At 38.2% G+C, this 14,538-nt stretch overlaps 1 protein-coding gene across 2 annotated transcripts in view; it reads left to right on the plus strand.

The window, feature by feature from the left end:
• DENND4C (DENN domain containing 4C) overlaps nucleotides 1-14,538 on the plus strand; it is a 98,364-nt gene that overhangs the window by 52,693 nt on the left and 31,133 nt on the right. The window contains exons 12-19 of one of the 2 annotated variants that reach the window (XM_008071288.2): nucleotides 891-1,036; nucleotides 3,492-3,527; nucleotides 3,613-3,743; nucleotides 6,316-6,448; nucleotides 9,287-9,493; nucleotides 11,449-11,577; nucleotides 13,535-13,679; nucleotides 13,948-14,094. In XM_008071288.2, coding sequence (XP_008069479.1) covers nucleotides 891-1,036; nucleotides 3,492-3,527; nucleotides 3,613-3,743; nucleotides 6,316-6,448; nucleotides 9,287-9,493; nucleotides 11,449-11,577; nucleotides 13,535-13,679; nucleotides 13,948-14,094 — 1,074 coding nt within the window. The remainder of the gene's footprint in view (nucleotides 1-890; nucleotides 1,037-3,491; nucleotides 3,528-3,612; nucleotides 3,744-6,315; nucleotides 6,449-9,286; nucleotides 9,494-11,448; nucleotides 11,578-13,534; nucleotides 13,680-13,947; nucleotides 14,095-14,538) is intronic. The other variant, XM_021718864.1, reaches the window with a different exon arrangement.

Below are 14,538 nucleotides of genomic sequence, written 5' to 3' on the forward strand. Positions count from 1 at the left end.
GGAGCCCAGCAGGTCGAGGCTGTGGTGGCCGGGAGCGGCCACTGCACTCCAGTCTGGGCGACAGAGTGAGACTCCAACTCAAAAAAAAAAAAAAAAGATTATTTAAAATATTGTGTAAAAACGTTAGCGGGGGATGTAACAGCATAAAGGGTACCTGGTCCTCAACCAGGTGAAGAGAATTGAGGACTAGTTGGAGGCCAAACTTCACCTGCACGTGGATGACTTGTGTACCGAACCCTGACTTGTACCCCACATCTTCATAATAAAATAAAATAATAAAATGGCATAAAATTACCTTCAGGCCAGGTACAGTGGCATGTGCCTGTCGTCTGAGCTACTTGGGAAACTGAGGCGGGAGGAGGCCTAGAAGTTCGCTGTCTTGAGCTGTGCCTACAGGGTATCTGCGCTGAGTTCAGCATCAATATGGTAATCTGGGAGTGGAGTGGGGGACCACCAGGTTGCCTAAGGATGGGTGAACCAGCCCAGGTTGGAAATGGAAAATGTCAAAACTCTTGTGTTGATCAGTAGCAGGATCGAGCCTTTGAATACTCCTGAACCCCAGCTTGGGCAACATAGCAAGTATCCATTTCTAAAACAAATAAGTAAGACAAAGTATAATGTGTATGTGAAACATAAATGAATTTTCTGTTTAGTCTTGGGTCTCATTCCCAAGATATCTCTTTATGTGTATGCATTTATTCTAAAATCTAAAATCTTAGAATGCTTTTCATCCCAAACGTTTTAGATAGGGGATACTTAGCCTGTAGAAGCTTCTAGAAATGTGGATATATGTAAAGAGAATGTATATGGATAAGTATGCGTTTAATGTTTATTATAACATTTAGTTCTACTTTAAAATTTGAATTTAATTATAATTTTGTTTTCTTTAGGATTTTTAAAAAGTCGAGATCGTGCCTATACAAAATTTTATACCCTTTTATCCAAAACACAGATTTTTATTCGTTTCATTGAAGAATGTAGTTTTGTAAGTGATAAAGATACTGGATTGGCATTTTTTGATGACTGCATAGAAAAGGTAAATGTTTGTCCTATATACTAGTGTTAAGAGAAAACAGTTTGGCTTACCTATCTAATCATCGTTATTGTCAGCCCAAACTGGTCTGAGTAGGACAGTGTAGGAGTGTGTGTGTGTGTGTGTGTGTGTGTGTGTGTGTGTGTGTGTGTGTGTTATTGATTCTGGACTTAATGTAAGAATCATTTTCCTTTCAATCAAGTTTCTCCCGCATACGCTAATTTTTCTCTTTGTATCTCACTTTGATTTTGTAACTGTTAAGTACTAAGAACAGTTCATTGCACGTCCTAAGTCTTGTATCATATTTTTTGTTTAGATGAATAAGATAAAATTTAGTTTTATGGTTTAGTTTAAGATTTAGTTGTTTTTGTTTTTTTTTTGAGTTGGCATCTCACTCCATTGCCCAGGTTGGAGTGCAGTGGCATGCTTATGGCCACCGCAGCCTCAACCTGCTGGGTTCAGGCAGTTCTTACGCCTTAGCCTTCTAAGTAGCTGGAACTACAGGCATGTGCCACCATGCCCAGATAATTTTTTGATTTATTGTACAGATGAGGTCTTGCCAAGTTGCCCAGGCTGGTCTCTACCCATGAACTTAGGCAATCCTCTCACCTCGGCCTCCCAAAGTGCTGGGATTATAGATGTGAGTCACTGGTGTAAGATTTCCTTTTTTGTTTTAATTTTAAAAGTTTAGTTTTGTTGGACGTGGTGGCTCACTCCTCTAATCCCAGCACTTTGGGAGGCCGAGATGAGAGGATTGCCTGAGCCCACAGGTTCAAGAGCAGCCTGGGCAACATGGCGAGACCTCATCTCTACAAAAAATCAAGAAAAATTAGCCAGGCATGGTGGCATGTGTCTTTGGTTCCGGCTACCTGGAAGGCTGAGGCAGAAGGATCACCTGAGCCAAGCAGGTCGAGACTGTGGTGATTGTTAGCGTACCACTGCACTTCAACCTGGGTGGCAGAGTGAGACTCCAACTCAAAAAAAAGTTTTGTTTTATGGGTAGTGGAATCATATGTTCTTTTGTTTTGATGTCTTTCCAAATACTTTTTTTTTTTTTTTTTTTTTTGAGGCTGGAGTGCAGTGGCCGCTCCCGGCCACCACAGCCTCGACCTGCTGGGCTCTGGTGATCCTTTCGCCTCAGCCTTCAAAGTAGCTGGAACTAATTTTTTTGTTTATTGTAGAGATGAGGTCTCACCAAGTTGCCCAGGCAGGTCTCGAACCCGCGGGCTCAGGCAATCCACTCACCTTGGCCTCCCAAAGTGCTGGGATTACAGGCTGAGCCACTGAGCCTGGCCCCAAATACTTTTGCTGGTATGTTTCTTTGGTCCTAATGGAGGATATTTGGAAATATGCTATATTTTTAAGCTTTATCCACCCATCTTAAGGATGTTAAAATTGATTATTTTATTTAATTTTAGATTGAGGGTCTTGCCATGTTTCCCAGGCTGGTGTCAAACTCCTGGGCTCAAGATATTTTCCTGCCATGGCCTCCCAAGGTGCTAGGACTTCAGGCGTGAGCCACTGCACCCTGAACAAAAGTTGTTGGTTTTTTTTTGTTTTTGAGTCACTCTGTCTCTCAGGCAGGATCATGGCTCACTGCAGCCTCTGATTCCTGGACTTGAGCAGTTCTCCTGTATCAGCCTCCCGAGTAGCTTGGACTACAGGTGTACACCACTACACCTGGCTAATTTTTTTGTAGAGACAAGGTCTTGCTGTATTGCCCAGGCTGATCTCAAACTCCTGGGATCAAGCAGGAGCCCAAAGTGCTGGGATTACATGTGAGAGTCACAGTGTCTGGCCCAAAAGTTGATTCTTGACAGTGGTTATTTTGTTACATATTTTTTTCAAACTTTTAATAGGGTTCCTGTTTTTATTAAGCAGATTTTGGGACTGATTAGCTATGTGAATCATATGCTGTATAACATTGGAGATTGTGTCATAAAATAGGTAGAATATTATGGAATTTTAATTTTTATGGGCCCCTAATGGTTCATGTAACTTAGAAGACTTGGATAATTTTCTCCCACTCTATCAGTGTCATCTAAAACCGCAGGGATATAATTAAAACTATTTAATATTATTATTCATTTATAAAATTTATATTCTAACATCTTTCAACTGCATAAGGCACTTAGATAATGTCAATCACTAATATAGGGGTTTAACAGTAATGAAATTTTTTATTTGAGAAACCATATTCTCCTGTAATTGGATATCCTTTTTGTTTCAAATAAGTTTTATGAAATAACTAATCAAAATACATTGTTTGCCCTCTTAAAAGCCACAAGTGAAATATTATGCTTTGGCCTAAGAGTACCTAGAAATATATTGCAAAACATTTTGTATTTACTAGTACTGAAAAAGGATAGTTTTTTCCTAAATCAGAATGTAAGATAAAGATCTCTATTAAATTCATAGTGGACATTTTAAATTAAGACTCTCTTTTCTGTTTTTTTAGTTGTTTCCTGATAAGGGTATGGAGAAAACAGACAAGGTATTTTTCTTAAACTTAAGTGTTGAAATTTCAGAATTATATCTTGCTTATATGCAAATTAATTTTGAGAAACATTTTTTTTCAGGTTGATTTTGATTCAACAGAGGATACCAAATTGATAGAACTAGATGATTCACAGAAAAGCGAGCATACTGTATTTATAATGCCACCAGAGCCACCTCCTGATGATGGAAAGGATCTGTCAACAAAATACAGGTACTGGAATTTCTTTTTTTTTTTTTTTAATTTGGGTTGGAGTTTCACCCTGTTGCCCAGGCTGGAGTGCAGTGTGCAGTGGCATGCTCAGGGCCACCACAGCCTTGACCTGCTGGGCTCTGGCGATCCTTCCTCCTTAGCCTTCCAAGTAGTCGGAACTACAGGTGCGTGCTACCATGCCCGGCTAATTTTTTTATTTATTGTAGAGATGAGGTATCGCCAAGTTGCCCAGGCGGGTCTCGAACCCGCGGGCTCAGGCAATCCACTCACCTTGGCCTCCCAAAGCGCGGGATTACAGGCTGAACCACTGAGCCTGGCTGTGGTCATTTTAAATATTAATTCAGTGAACTAAAGGAGATGAATATTTTATGAAGATTTCACCAGGTATTGTAATTTAAGAAGTAGATGGCCTCGTTGTTAGGAATGCCAGAGGTTGATCATTGTTTAATGTTGAACTGTATTTTAATCTTTAAAAGTTTCAATTCTGGGCCGGGCATGGTGGCTCAGCCTGTAATCCCTGCACTTTGGGAGGCCCAGGCGAGATGACTGCCTGAGCCTGTGTGTTTGAGAGCAGCCTGGGCAACTTGGTGAGATCTCTTTTCTACAATAAATCACAAAAATACTAGCTGGGTGTGGTGGCGTGCGTCTGTATTTCCAGCTACTTGGAAGGCTGAGGCTGAAGGATCATGTAAACCCAGCAGGTTGAATGCCACTGCACTCCTAGCTTGGGTGACAAGAATGAGCCTCCAACTAAAACAAAAAAAAGTTTCAGTTCTGAAGAAGAAAAATTTTACTTTTATAAGGTTATTCTCTCCCTTTGGGAGTTGTGTTGTTGATATAAAGACTGTGAAATTCATATGAATTAGTAATATATCAGATAAAATTTAAAGAAGAGGACTAGGAGTTATTCTTTCTTAAAATAAACTTAAAGAATAGAATTTGGGTGTGAATCTTTTAGGAAGTTAAAATAAATTTGATTGTTTTTTGTCATTATGATAACGATAACACAGTTGAATAAACTCAGAAAATCAAGCCAAAAAAAGGAAACCAGTGAAACTAATATGTCATTTTAGCACCAATGCTTATGTCTAGTAACGATTATATGTATGTATGTATCTTGTGGATGTATGTTTCTGTGTATGGTATATAGAAGTTCATCTTATAGATATTCTTTGTAACCTATTTGCCTTAATGGTCTGATCATTTTCCCATGCCATTAAATATTTTTGTGCCTTATCATTTTTAATAACCATATTGTATGCATTTATTGTAATTTATTTAACTAGCCTCTTGTGGATTTTTTTGTAGTTGCTTGTAAGCTATATCTTTGTGTACATATGTAGCTGTTTTCTTAGTCTAAAAGAATTTCTAAAATGGAAAGTAAAATAAGTACCTTCCTAAAATATGAAACTAATATATAATCTCATCAGGACTGCATGAGAATAAAGAGTATATATCTGGGTTTGAGTGGCTCAATTAAATATTATTTTGGCTGGACTCGGTGGCTCAGCCTGTAATCCCAGCACTTTGGGAGGCTGAGGAGAGTGGATTGCCTGAGCCTATAGGTTCGAGACCAGCCCAGGGAAGTTAGCAAGACCTTGTCTCTACAGTAAATCAAAAAATTAGCCAGTGATGGCCTGTACCTGTAGTTCACCTCCTTGATTGAACTGGTATTCAGCCAAGTGCTGGGATTACAGCCGTGAGCCACTGCACCGGGCCTGTTTAAATATAAACCTTTTTAGAATTAATTTGATATTGATTTTAATTCTCCTAATAAATGTTGACCTAGCAAATTCTGTTGCTGGTAATTCATTCTAAGAAATTAACTTCTCAAAGATAAACAGGCCAGGTGTGGTGGCTTGTGCCTGTAATCCCAGCATTTTGGGAGACTGAGTTGGGAGAATGGCTTCAGACCAGGAGCTTGAGACCTTGTCTCTACAAAAATAAAAACCAGTTAGCCAGGGGTGGTAGACTGGCTACTCAGGAGGCTGAGGAGGGAAGCTTGCTTGAGCCCAGGAGGTTGAGGTTACAGTAAACTATGAGTAGGCCACTGCCCTCCAGCATAGATGTCAGAGAGAGACCCTGTCTCTTTAAAAATAACAATAATTTTGTTTTTATGATATTTTGTAGAGACAGAGGTCTCACTATGTTGACCAGACTGATCTTGAACTCCTGGCCTCAAGCGATCTTCTTGCCTCAGGCTCCCAAAGTGTTGGGATTACAACTATGAGCCCACTGTGCTCAGTCTACATACAAACATATTTAACTGTAAAAATCTAGAAATAACCTAATAATGTCCAATGTGAATAATTGCTTAAATTATGGTATACTCCTAAAATAAAAATTTCATGGATTTAGAAATTTTAAATACCAATGCAAAGTAATTTTATGCTTATATATTTTATAACTGTGTCACCTTATGTATTTTTAAATATATTTTTTCCTATACAAAGATTTTAAAGAGTAATATTGGGTCCTGTTTGTGGTTTAGAAATATTTGCCTAAATATTGGAATAGTATGAAGAGTTAATATATTTTAAATCAGCAGTTCTATTTTTGGTTTTTATTTTAGTTACGAATACTTTCCACGACTGGAACTTAAGTTTTTTGACAGACCACAAGAGTTGAAACTTTGTTTTAGTAGACACCCTACTGGGAATAGCATTACAAACAGTCCAGCTCTCATGGCTAAGAGAACTAAACAGGTCAGATATTCTTTATCTAATGCGTGTTAATTTAAAATGTAACATATGTATGTGCTATATTACCCACAACCATTGGAAGACCCACTGTGGTTATTATTGAATTCACCTAATTTCTTGCAACCCTACTTAAAATATTGAGGCTTAAGTTTTTGAGTGTTCATGTTTATGCTTTAAGAGAAACCATGTGAACCAAATATATATATATTTTATTTTATTTATTTAATTTTTGAGTTGGAGTCTCACTCTATTGCTCAGACTGGAGTGCAGTGGCCGCTTTCGGCCACTGCAGCCTCAACCTGCTGGGCTCTGGTGATCCTTCCACCTCAGCCTTCCAAGTAGCTGAACTACAGACACACGCTACCACGCTCGGCTAACTTTTTATTTATTGTGGAGATGAGGGCTCGCCAAGTTGCCCAGGCGAGTCTCGAACCCGCGGGCTCAGGCAATCCACTCACCTCAGCCTCCCAAAGTGCTGGGATTACAGGCTGAGCCACTGAGCCGGCTCCCAAATATATTTTTTTAAAGGCAATTTTATTGAGATGTAGTTCGTGTGGCATACAATTTACCCACTCACAGTGTATAATTCAGTGCCTTTTAGTATAGTCACATATTTGTGCAACTACCATCACAATTAATTTTAGAATTTTTTCATCACTCCCAAAAGAAAGCCTGAATTCTTTAGCCATTTACCCCTAATTCCTCAGTCCTCAGTAGCCCTAGGCAACCACTAATTTATTTTCTGTCTCTACAACTGTGTCTGTTCTGAGCTGTCACATAAGTAGGATCGCATAATATGTGTTCTTTTGTGACTGGCTTCTTTCATTTAGTGTAATGTTTTCAGAATGCATTCATGTTGCGCATGGGCCAGCACTTCTTTCTTTTGATTGCTGAATAGTATTCCATTGTATACATATACCACATATTATCTATCCACTTGGCTAGTATGTATAGTACAAATGGATATTTTTGTACAGGTGTTTGTATGGATGTATGTTTTTATTTCTCTTAGGTGTATATCGAGGAGTAGAATTGTCATGTCTATGGCAACTATGTTCAACTTTTGAGGAACTTCCAAGCTGTTTTCCAAAGTGACTGCACCATTTTACATTCCTACCAGCAGTGTATGAGGGTTTCAATTTCACAACGTCCTTGGCAGTTCTTGTTAATTATCTGTCCTTTTAAAGATAGCTATATAGTGAGTTTGAAGTGGTATAGCTTTTCCTAATAATAATTTGCATTTCCCTGTTGATTAATGCTAATATACTTTATATCACATAGTACATTCTAAAGAGAGGTAACTTAGGACAACCTAGACATCTTGCTTTAGTACTATATGTGATTTAGGTATAAAGAATTAAGCTATGGCTAGCTATGAGTTAAATAAAATTAAACATCCTTTTAACATACGAGGACATTTATGGGTCTTTAAAACATGGAATATTTCACAGTTAAATTCTTAGTTCAGGTTTTACCAATTTATAGATAGGTCACCAAAATCCTAGCAGGATCCTGAGGTAGTCCCTAATTTCATACAGTTCATTTTTCTTTCAATATTGTCTGAAGGGAAAATTAAATAATTTTTATTTTATTTTAATTTTTAAAAATTGTTACCAAATAGCTAAAATCAAGTTTTTAAAATGGGAGAATTTTGCTACTCATAGCCTCTAAATCTCATTTTCAGCAGAATTTTTTTTTTCTAGGCTAGCTGGAAAAGCACAAGACCTTAAGATCTTAGAAAAACGGGGCTTTTCTTTTCAAATATATCTTCAAGTTTCATGGAGATAGAGCTTTAAAGTAAAACGAATATGCCAAGATCTTTTTATTTAAAACACATCCCAGCCACGGCGTCTTTAGTGCTAGGTTTACAGTGGCAGTCTGACATATCTGGAAGACCTGTAGCTTCTGTGAGTATGCATAGTTTGATAAAGCTCAGCAGGTGATTTTGACCCCTATTCTCTCTCCCACTGAAATCAGAATGAAAATCAGAAATAGAAAATATTACTATCAAACTATTAGGTAAGAACGTTTATATTGTCTGCAAAGGAACAGGTCTTGTTTTGTTTTACTTATTGTTTTTTGAGCTCAGGGGTCTTACTCTGTTGCCTAGCCTTGAGTGCAGTGGCAAGATCACGCTCGCTGCAGTCTCCAGTTCCTGAACTTAGGTGATCCTTCTACCTCACCCTCTCAAGTAACTGGGACTACGAGTGTGTACAACCACATCAGGCTAATTTTTTGATTCTTTTGTCGAGATGAGGTCTGGCTATGTTGTCTAGGCTGGTTTTGAAGTCCTGGACCCCCAAGTGATCCTCTCACCTCAACTTCCCAGAATTCTGGGATTACAGGTGTGAGTCACTACACCCAGCCAGGAATAGGTCTTTTTAAGGAATCAGTCAGTAAGTGAAGTAACAGACTGTAGCCTGGGAAGGTAGAATGGAAATCTTGGCAATAATAGCCTAAGACATCTCAAACTTTAGCAGGAGGAAAAGTGGGAAGAATATTGCTTTATGTTTTTATCCACAAAACGTGAGTGCCTTCTGTATAAAGGACATCTTATTAGCCATTGTATTATAAAAATATCTTTGCTCTTAATGAATGTCTAGTCTGTTAAGAGACACATGCTTGCCAACAAATAACTGCAATATAGAATAAAGTGTCATTGTAAATAAATGTTCAGGGAGCCATATAGCACTAAGTAGGAAGCTACTCACAAAAATAAAACTAAAATGCTTGCTTTTAGGGTCAAGATTTACATTAAATTCTCCTCTCTTTTTCTTCTCACTTCTCCCCCTACCTTAATGAATTCTTATAAATACCATAATATTTTACTTTTCTTTCTAGGAGATAAAAACTGCTCATAAATTGGCGAAGAGATGTTATACAAATCCACCACAATGGGCCAAGTGTCTGTTCAGTCATTGTTACAGTCTGTGGTTTATTTGTCTCCCAGCCTATGTTAGAGTTTCTCATCCTAAGGTCAGAGCACTTCAGCAGGCATATGATATACTTATTAAAATGAGGAAAACAGATGTGGATCCACTGGATGAGGCAAGTATAACTAATTGAGCCATTGTTACTGAGATAAATTCTATTTTTGTACTTTAAAGAAGATTTTGGTCAAAGTTGCTTTAAAGTGTGCTCAAGCATTTTCATTAAGCAAGAAAGGCAAAATTATTACTGTTTTTCATAGAGCTAGTACATATTGTTTATTTTTAAATGTATTTATTTAAAAATTACTGCTTTGGAGTAAGTCAGAGACCTCCTTACTTATTAGACCAGATTGTTTGCCCTTGATAAATAGAAAATCATATTGATTCCTTTTTTTTAAAGACTTGGCCTCACTCTGTAACAGGCTGGAGTACAGTGGCGTGATCCTAGCTCCACACAGCCTTGACTTCCTGGGCTCAAGCAACCCTCCTGTCTTAGTGTCCTGACTAGCTAGGAGTCCACGACAACTGTTTTTCTTTTGTTGTGTTTTTTGTAAAGACGGGTTCTCACTAAGTTGTCCAGGCTGATCTTGAACTCCTGTCCTCAAGAAATCCTTCTGCCTTGTCCTTCCAAAATATCAGGATCACAGGTGTGAGCCACTACATTCGGCCTTCATTTTATTCTTTTTTTTTTTTTTTTGAGTTGGATTTCTCACTCCATCACCTAGGCTGGAGTACAGTGGCATGCTCACAGCTACCCCAGCATCGACTTTCTAGGCTCCGACAATCCTTCCACCTCAGCCTTCCAAGTAGCCAGAACTGTAGGCACATGCTACCACACCTTGCTAATTTTTAAAAAAAATTATTACAGAGATGAGGTCTTGCCAAGTTGCCTGGACTGGCATTTTATTCTTAATATAAGTTTATTCAGTAGCAGTTAGAGAACGGACTTTTAGTAAATGGCTCTCCACTTGGGATCTGTGTCTTAGGGTACTTTACACACCTATTTATGTTTCAAATTCATCTGAAAATATAGCATTGAATTTCTCAACTTTGGCACTGTTGACATTTTGACCTCCTTGTTCATTTTGAAGACCTGACCTGTACATTGTACGTTGTTGAACAGCTTTTCTGGCCTCTACCCACTAGATGCCAGTAGGAACCCTGTATGCCACTCTCCTTCCCCAACACTCTCACTCACCCCCTCCCCCCAGGTAATGACAATCAGTCATATCCTTTGGAGAGCAAAATTTTTCCTGAAGTACCATTAAGGTAGATTATAATAGTACCTTCCTCATAAGATTAACTTGAAGGTTAAATCAGTTAGTGTACGTATGGTACCTGACTCATAGTAAGCGCTCAGTGACTAACGTGCTAGACATTTTCGTGCATTCTCTCTCTTAAGCCTCAGAACCATCCTAAGAGGTAAGTGGTGATACCACCCAGTTTATAGTTGTGAAAACTGAGGTACTTATTTAGCTTTCCTCTTTGCTATTGTTTCTTTTAAAAAATTATTTTTGGTGTTAAGATGACTATGAATGATATCTTGTACCAGTTTAAAACTTAAAATGAAAAGTGTTTGCTAATAATATTACAGTGTAATTTAACTTCTTATTCTTTTAAAGGCAAATCCTGCTTGTTATTTAGGCGTTCTGCAGATGCCATCTTTAATTGCTTTGGCATAGAATATAAAGCATGGTGATTAGAGATAGAGTTATCTTAAGTATACTTGATTTTAGAAATGAATTCCCTCTCAAATTATGAAGAGTGATAGCCATTCTTGCTCTCTCTTTTTTTTTTATCCCACCCCCTCTCCCTGATAGCCATTTTCTTTAAATAGACTTAGTTTCTCAGAAACAAATGGGATATATGCATATAGATTTTATGTGAAATAGTTAATACTGCTGGTACTTTAATTAGTGAATGGTTTTTAAAATAGCTTACTAAGACAGTCAAGAAATAAGGAGTAAGTCGTGCTTAAGAACTTTATGAAGAATTCGGGAAAGTCATTTAAAAACCTCTACAGTTCACAGACTAATATGCCAAGTACTGATACCTTGGTATTATTTTTTTTAGGTCTGCTATCGCGTCGTAATGCAGCTTTGCGGACTTTGGAGTCATCCTGTTTTAGCAGTGAGAGTCTTATCTGAAATGAAAACCGCAAGGATAAAGCCAAATGCTATTACTTACGGCTATTATAATAAGGTAAGAAGGATTGACATTAGGCCACATATGCTGCTTATTAAAAATTATAATTTTGTATATTTTGGGGTATTTTTTGTTTTTTTGAGTTGGAGTCTCACTCTGTCGCCCAGGCTGGAGTGCAGGTGGCACACTCACAGCCACCCCAGCACAGGCCTGCTGGGCTCCAGCGATCCTTTCGCCTCAGCCTTCCAAGTAGCCGGAACTACAGGCATGTGCTACCACGCCCAGCTCAATATTTTTGTTATTTATGAAACTTAGAGTAGGTTTTGGAGGTATAATTCATTTCTTTTGATTGACAAGTAAAATTGCATATATTTTAATGTACAATATGATATTTTGAGATTTGTATATAGTGTGGAACAGCTAAAATGAGCTAATTAACATATATACCTCACATGCCTTTTTTTGTGATGAGAACATTTAAAATCTATTAGCAATTTTCAAAATACAATACATTGTTATTAACTTTAGTCTTTAGCCAGGCTCAGTGGCTCACACCTATAATCCCAGCACTTTGGGAGGCTGAGGTAAGAGGAGTTTGCCTGAGCCTATGGGTTTCAGACCAACCTGGGCTACTTGGAGAGACCTCATCTCTACAATAAATAAATAAATAAATTATCCAGGCATGGTGGCACGTGTCTGCAATTCCAGCTACATGGAGGGCTGAGATAGAGGGATCACCTGAGCCTAGCAGGTCGAGGGTACAGTGGCCATTAGCTTGCCACTGCACTCCAGCCTGGTCAACAGAGTGAGACTCCGACTCAAAAAAAAAACTTAGTTACCACTTTGTATAATAGAGTTCTTGAATTTATTTGTCATATCTAACTGAAATTTTGTATCCTTTGACCAACATCTCTCAAGTCCCCTTTCTTACTCATCTTCTGAAGCCCCAGGTAAACATTCTGTTCTCTACTTCTTATGAGTTGACCTCTTTTGGATTCCACATATAAGTCACATTTAAGTGAGATCATGTGGTATCTGTCTTTCTGTGCGTGACTTTTTTCTTGTAACCTAATGTCCACCATGTTTGTTCATATTGTCACAAATGACAGGATTTCCTTTTTTTTCCTTTTTGCTAAGGCTGTGTAGTATTCCATTTTGTGTGTGTGTGTGTGTGTGTGTGTGTGTGTGTGTGTGTGTGTGTATGTGTGCACGCACATACCACGCTCCCTTTATCCATTCATCTGTTGATAGACACTTTGATTCGATTTCATGACTACTGGAATAATGTTGCAATGACCATGGGGATGCAGACACCTCTTCAATGTACTGATTTTATTTCCTTTGGAGCTATTTGCAGTAGTGGATTGGTAGATCATGTGGTAGTTCTATTTTTAAGTTTTTGAAGAAACTCCATAATGACTATACTAATTTACATTTCCTATAATAAAATACAAAGAATTTATTTCACATCCTTGCTCCTCATCTTTTTTTCGGTAGTAGCCATTCTAACAAGTATGCAATATCTCATTGTAGTCTTTGTTTGTTTGTTTGTGTGTTTTTTGAGTTGGAGTCTCACTCCGTTGCCCAGACTGGAGTGCAGTGGCTGCTCCCGGCCACCGCAGCCTCGGCCCACTGGGCTCCAGCGATCCTTCCGCCTCAGCCTTCCAAGTAGCTGAACTACAGGCGCGCTGCCATGTCTGGCTAATTTTTGATTTATTGTGGAGATGAGGTCTCGCCAAGTTGCCCAAGTGGGTCTCGAACCCACGGGCTCAGGCAATCCACTCACCTCAGCCTCCCAAGGTGCGGGATTACAGGCTGAGCCACCGAGCCCAGCTTCATTGTAGTCTTAATTTGCATTTTTCTGATGATTAGTGATAGTGAGCCTTTTTTCATATACCTATTGACTGGCAAAATTCTTCATATGTATATATATATAAACATGTATATGTATGTGTGCATTTTAAAAATTGGATATTCCTAATGAGCATTGTTTTTACCTTTATTTTACCTTTAGGTGGTTTTGGAGAGCCCGTGGCCTAGCAGTACTCGCAGTGGTATCTTCTTATGGACAAAGATACGGAATGTCGTGCGGGGCTTGGCACAATTTAGACAGCCGCTTAAAAAGACTGTGCAGAAGTCACAGGTCTCCTCAACATCAGGTAGTACATGTGATTGGAAGTACACTTTCTTGCTGAACCATAAACTTTATGGGCATACGAATTTTTAATTAAATGAAGTAGAAAAATAAGTTTCTGGTCGATAATTTCATATACAGTTAAAGAGAGATCATCTGAGTCCAAAATTATTTTTCTTTTTTTCACAAATGTAAAGTATTCTGCAACTGTAACTGAACTGTGGGTCATACATGTTTAGTTTTAGAGATTTTCAATGCATGAGTTATTGAACTGCTGTTGTCCTTCTCTTTAGTGCCTCAAAATGCCACAGGTGGAAGTGATGGGGACACGGTGAGCCACGGTAGCATGGATAGTTCTAATGATGCTAACAATGGGGAGCACACGGTCTTCGTCAGAGATTTAATCAGTCTTGATTCCACTGATAATCAGTCTAGCACAGGTACTAAAGTCTTGATTTTACTAACCTTCACTTACTCTCATGTTAAGTCTTTCCTTTTTCAAAAAACTTTTACCTTCCTTGAGTTTTTGTGATAGGAATACTTTCAAGGTACTGTGTATTAGTGAGAGAAGAAATTAACACCTCTGTAGATCACTCCTCTTTACTTCCTAGGGTATAAAGTTAACTTTGAAATAAAATAAACTTTGGAGTGCTCTGCACAGTGCTCTGGCATAGTGCTTATTTATATTTGTTCCTCATTTGTGAAAGTGTATGACATAACCATTAGGAACTGTGAGCTAGTGAACTTGAACTTTGGTGACACAAGTTGAAAATATTTTTTTTTAGTAAGTGGAAAATATATCTTAAAATTTTGAGATTATAAACATTAAAGAAAAAGGGAAATAAGTCATACACCATGAGAAAAAATATTCTGTTTATTGTAAC

This window comes from Carlito syrichta, unplaced genomic scaffold (genome assembly GCF_000164805.1).
Source record: "Carlito syrichta isolate Samal-C Ts95f unplaced genomic scaffold, Tarsius_syrichta-2.0.1 Scaffold113135, whole genome shotgun sequence".
Lineage (NCBI taxonomy): Eukaryota > Metazoa > Chordata > Mammalia > Primates > Tarsiidae > Carlito > Carlito syrichta.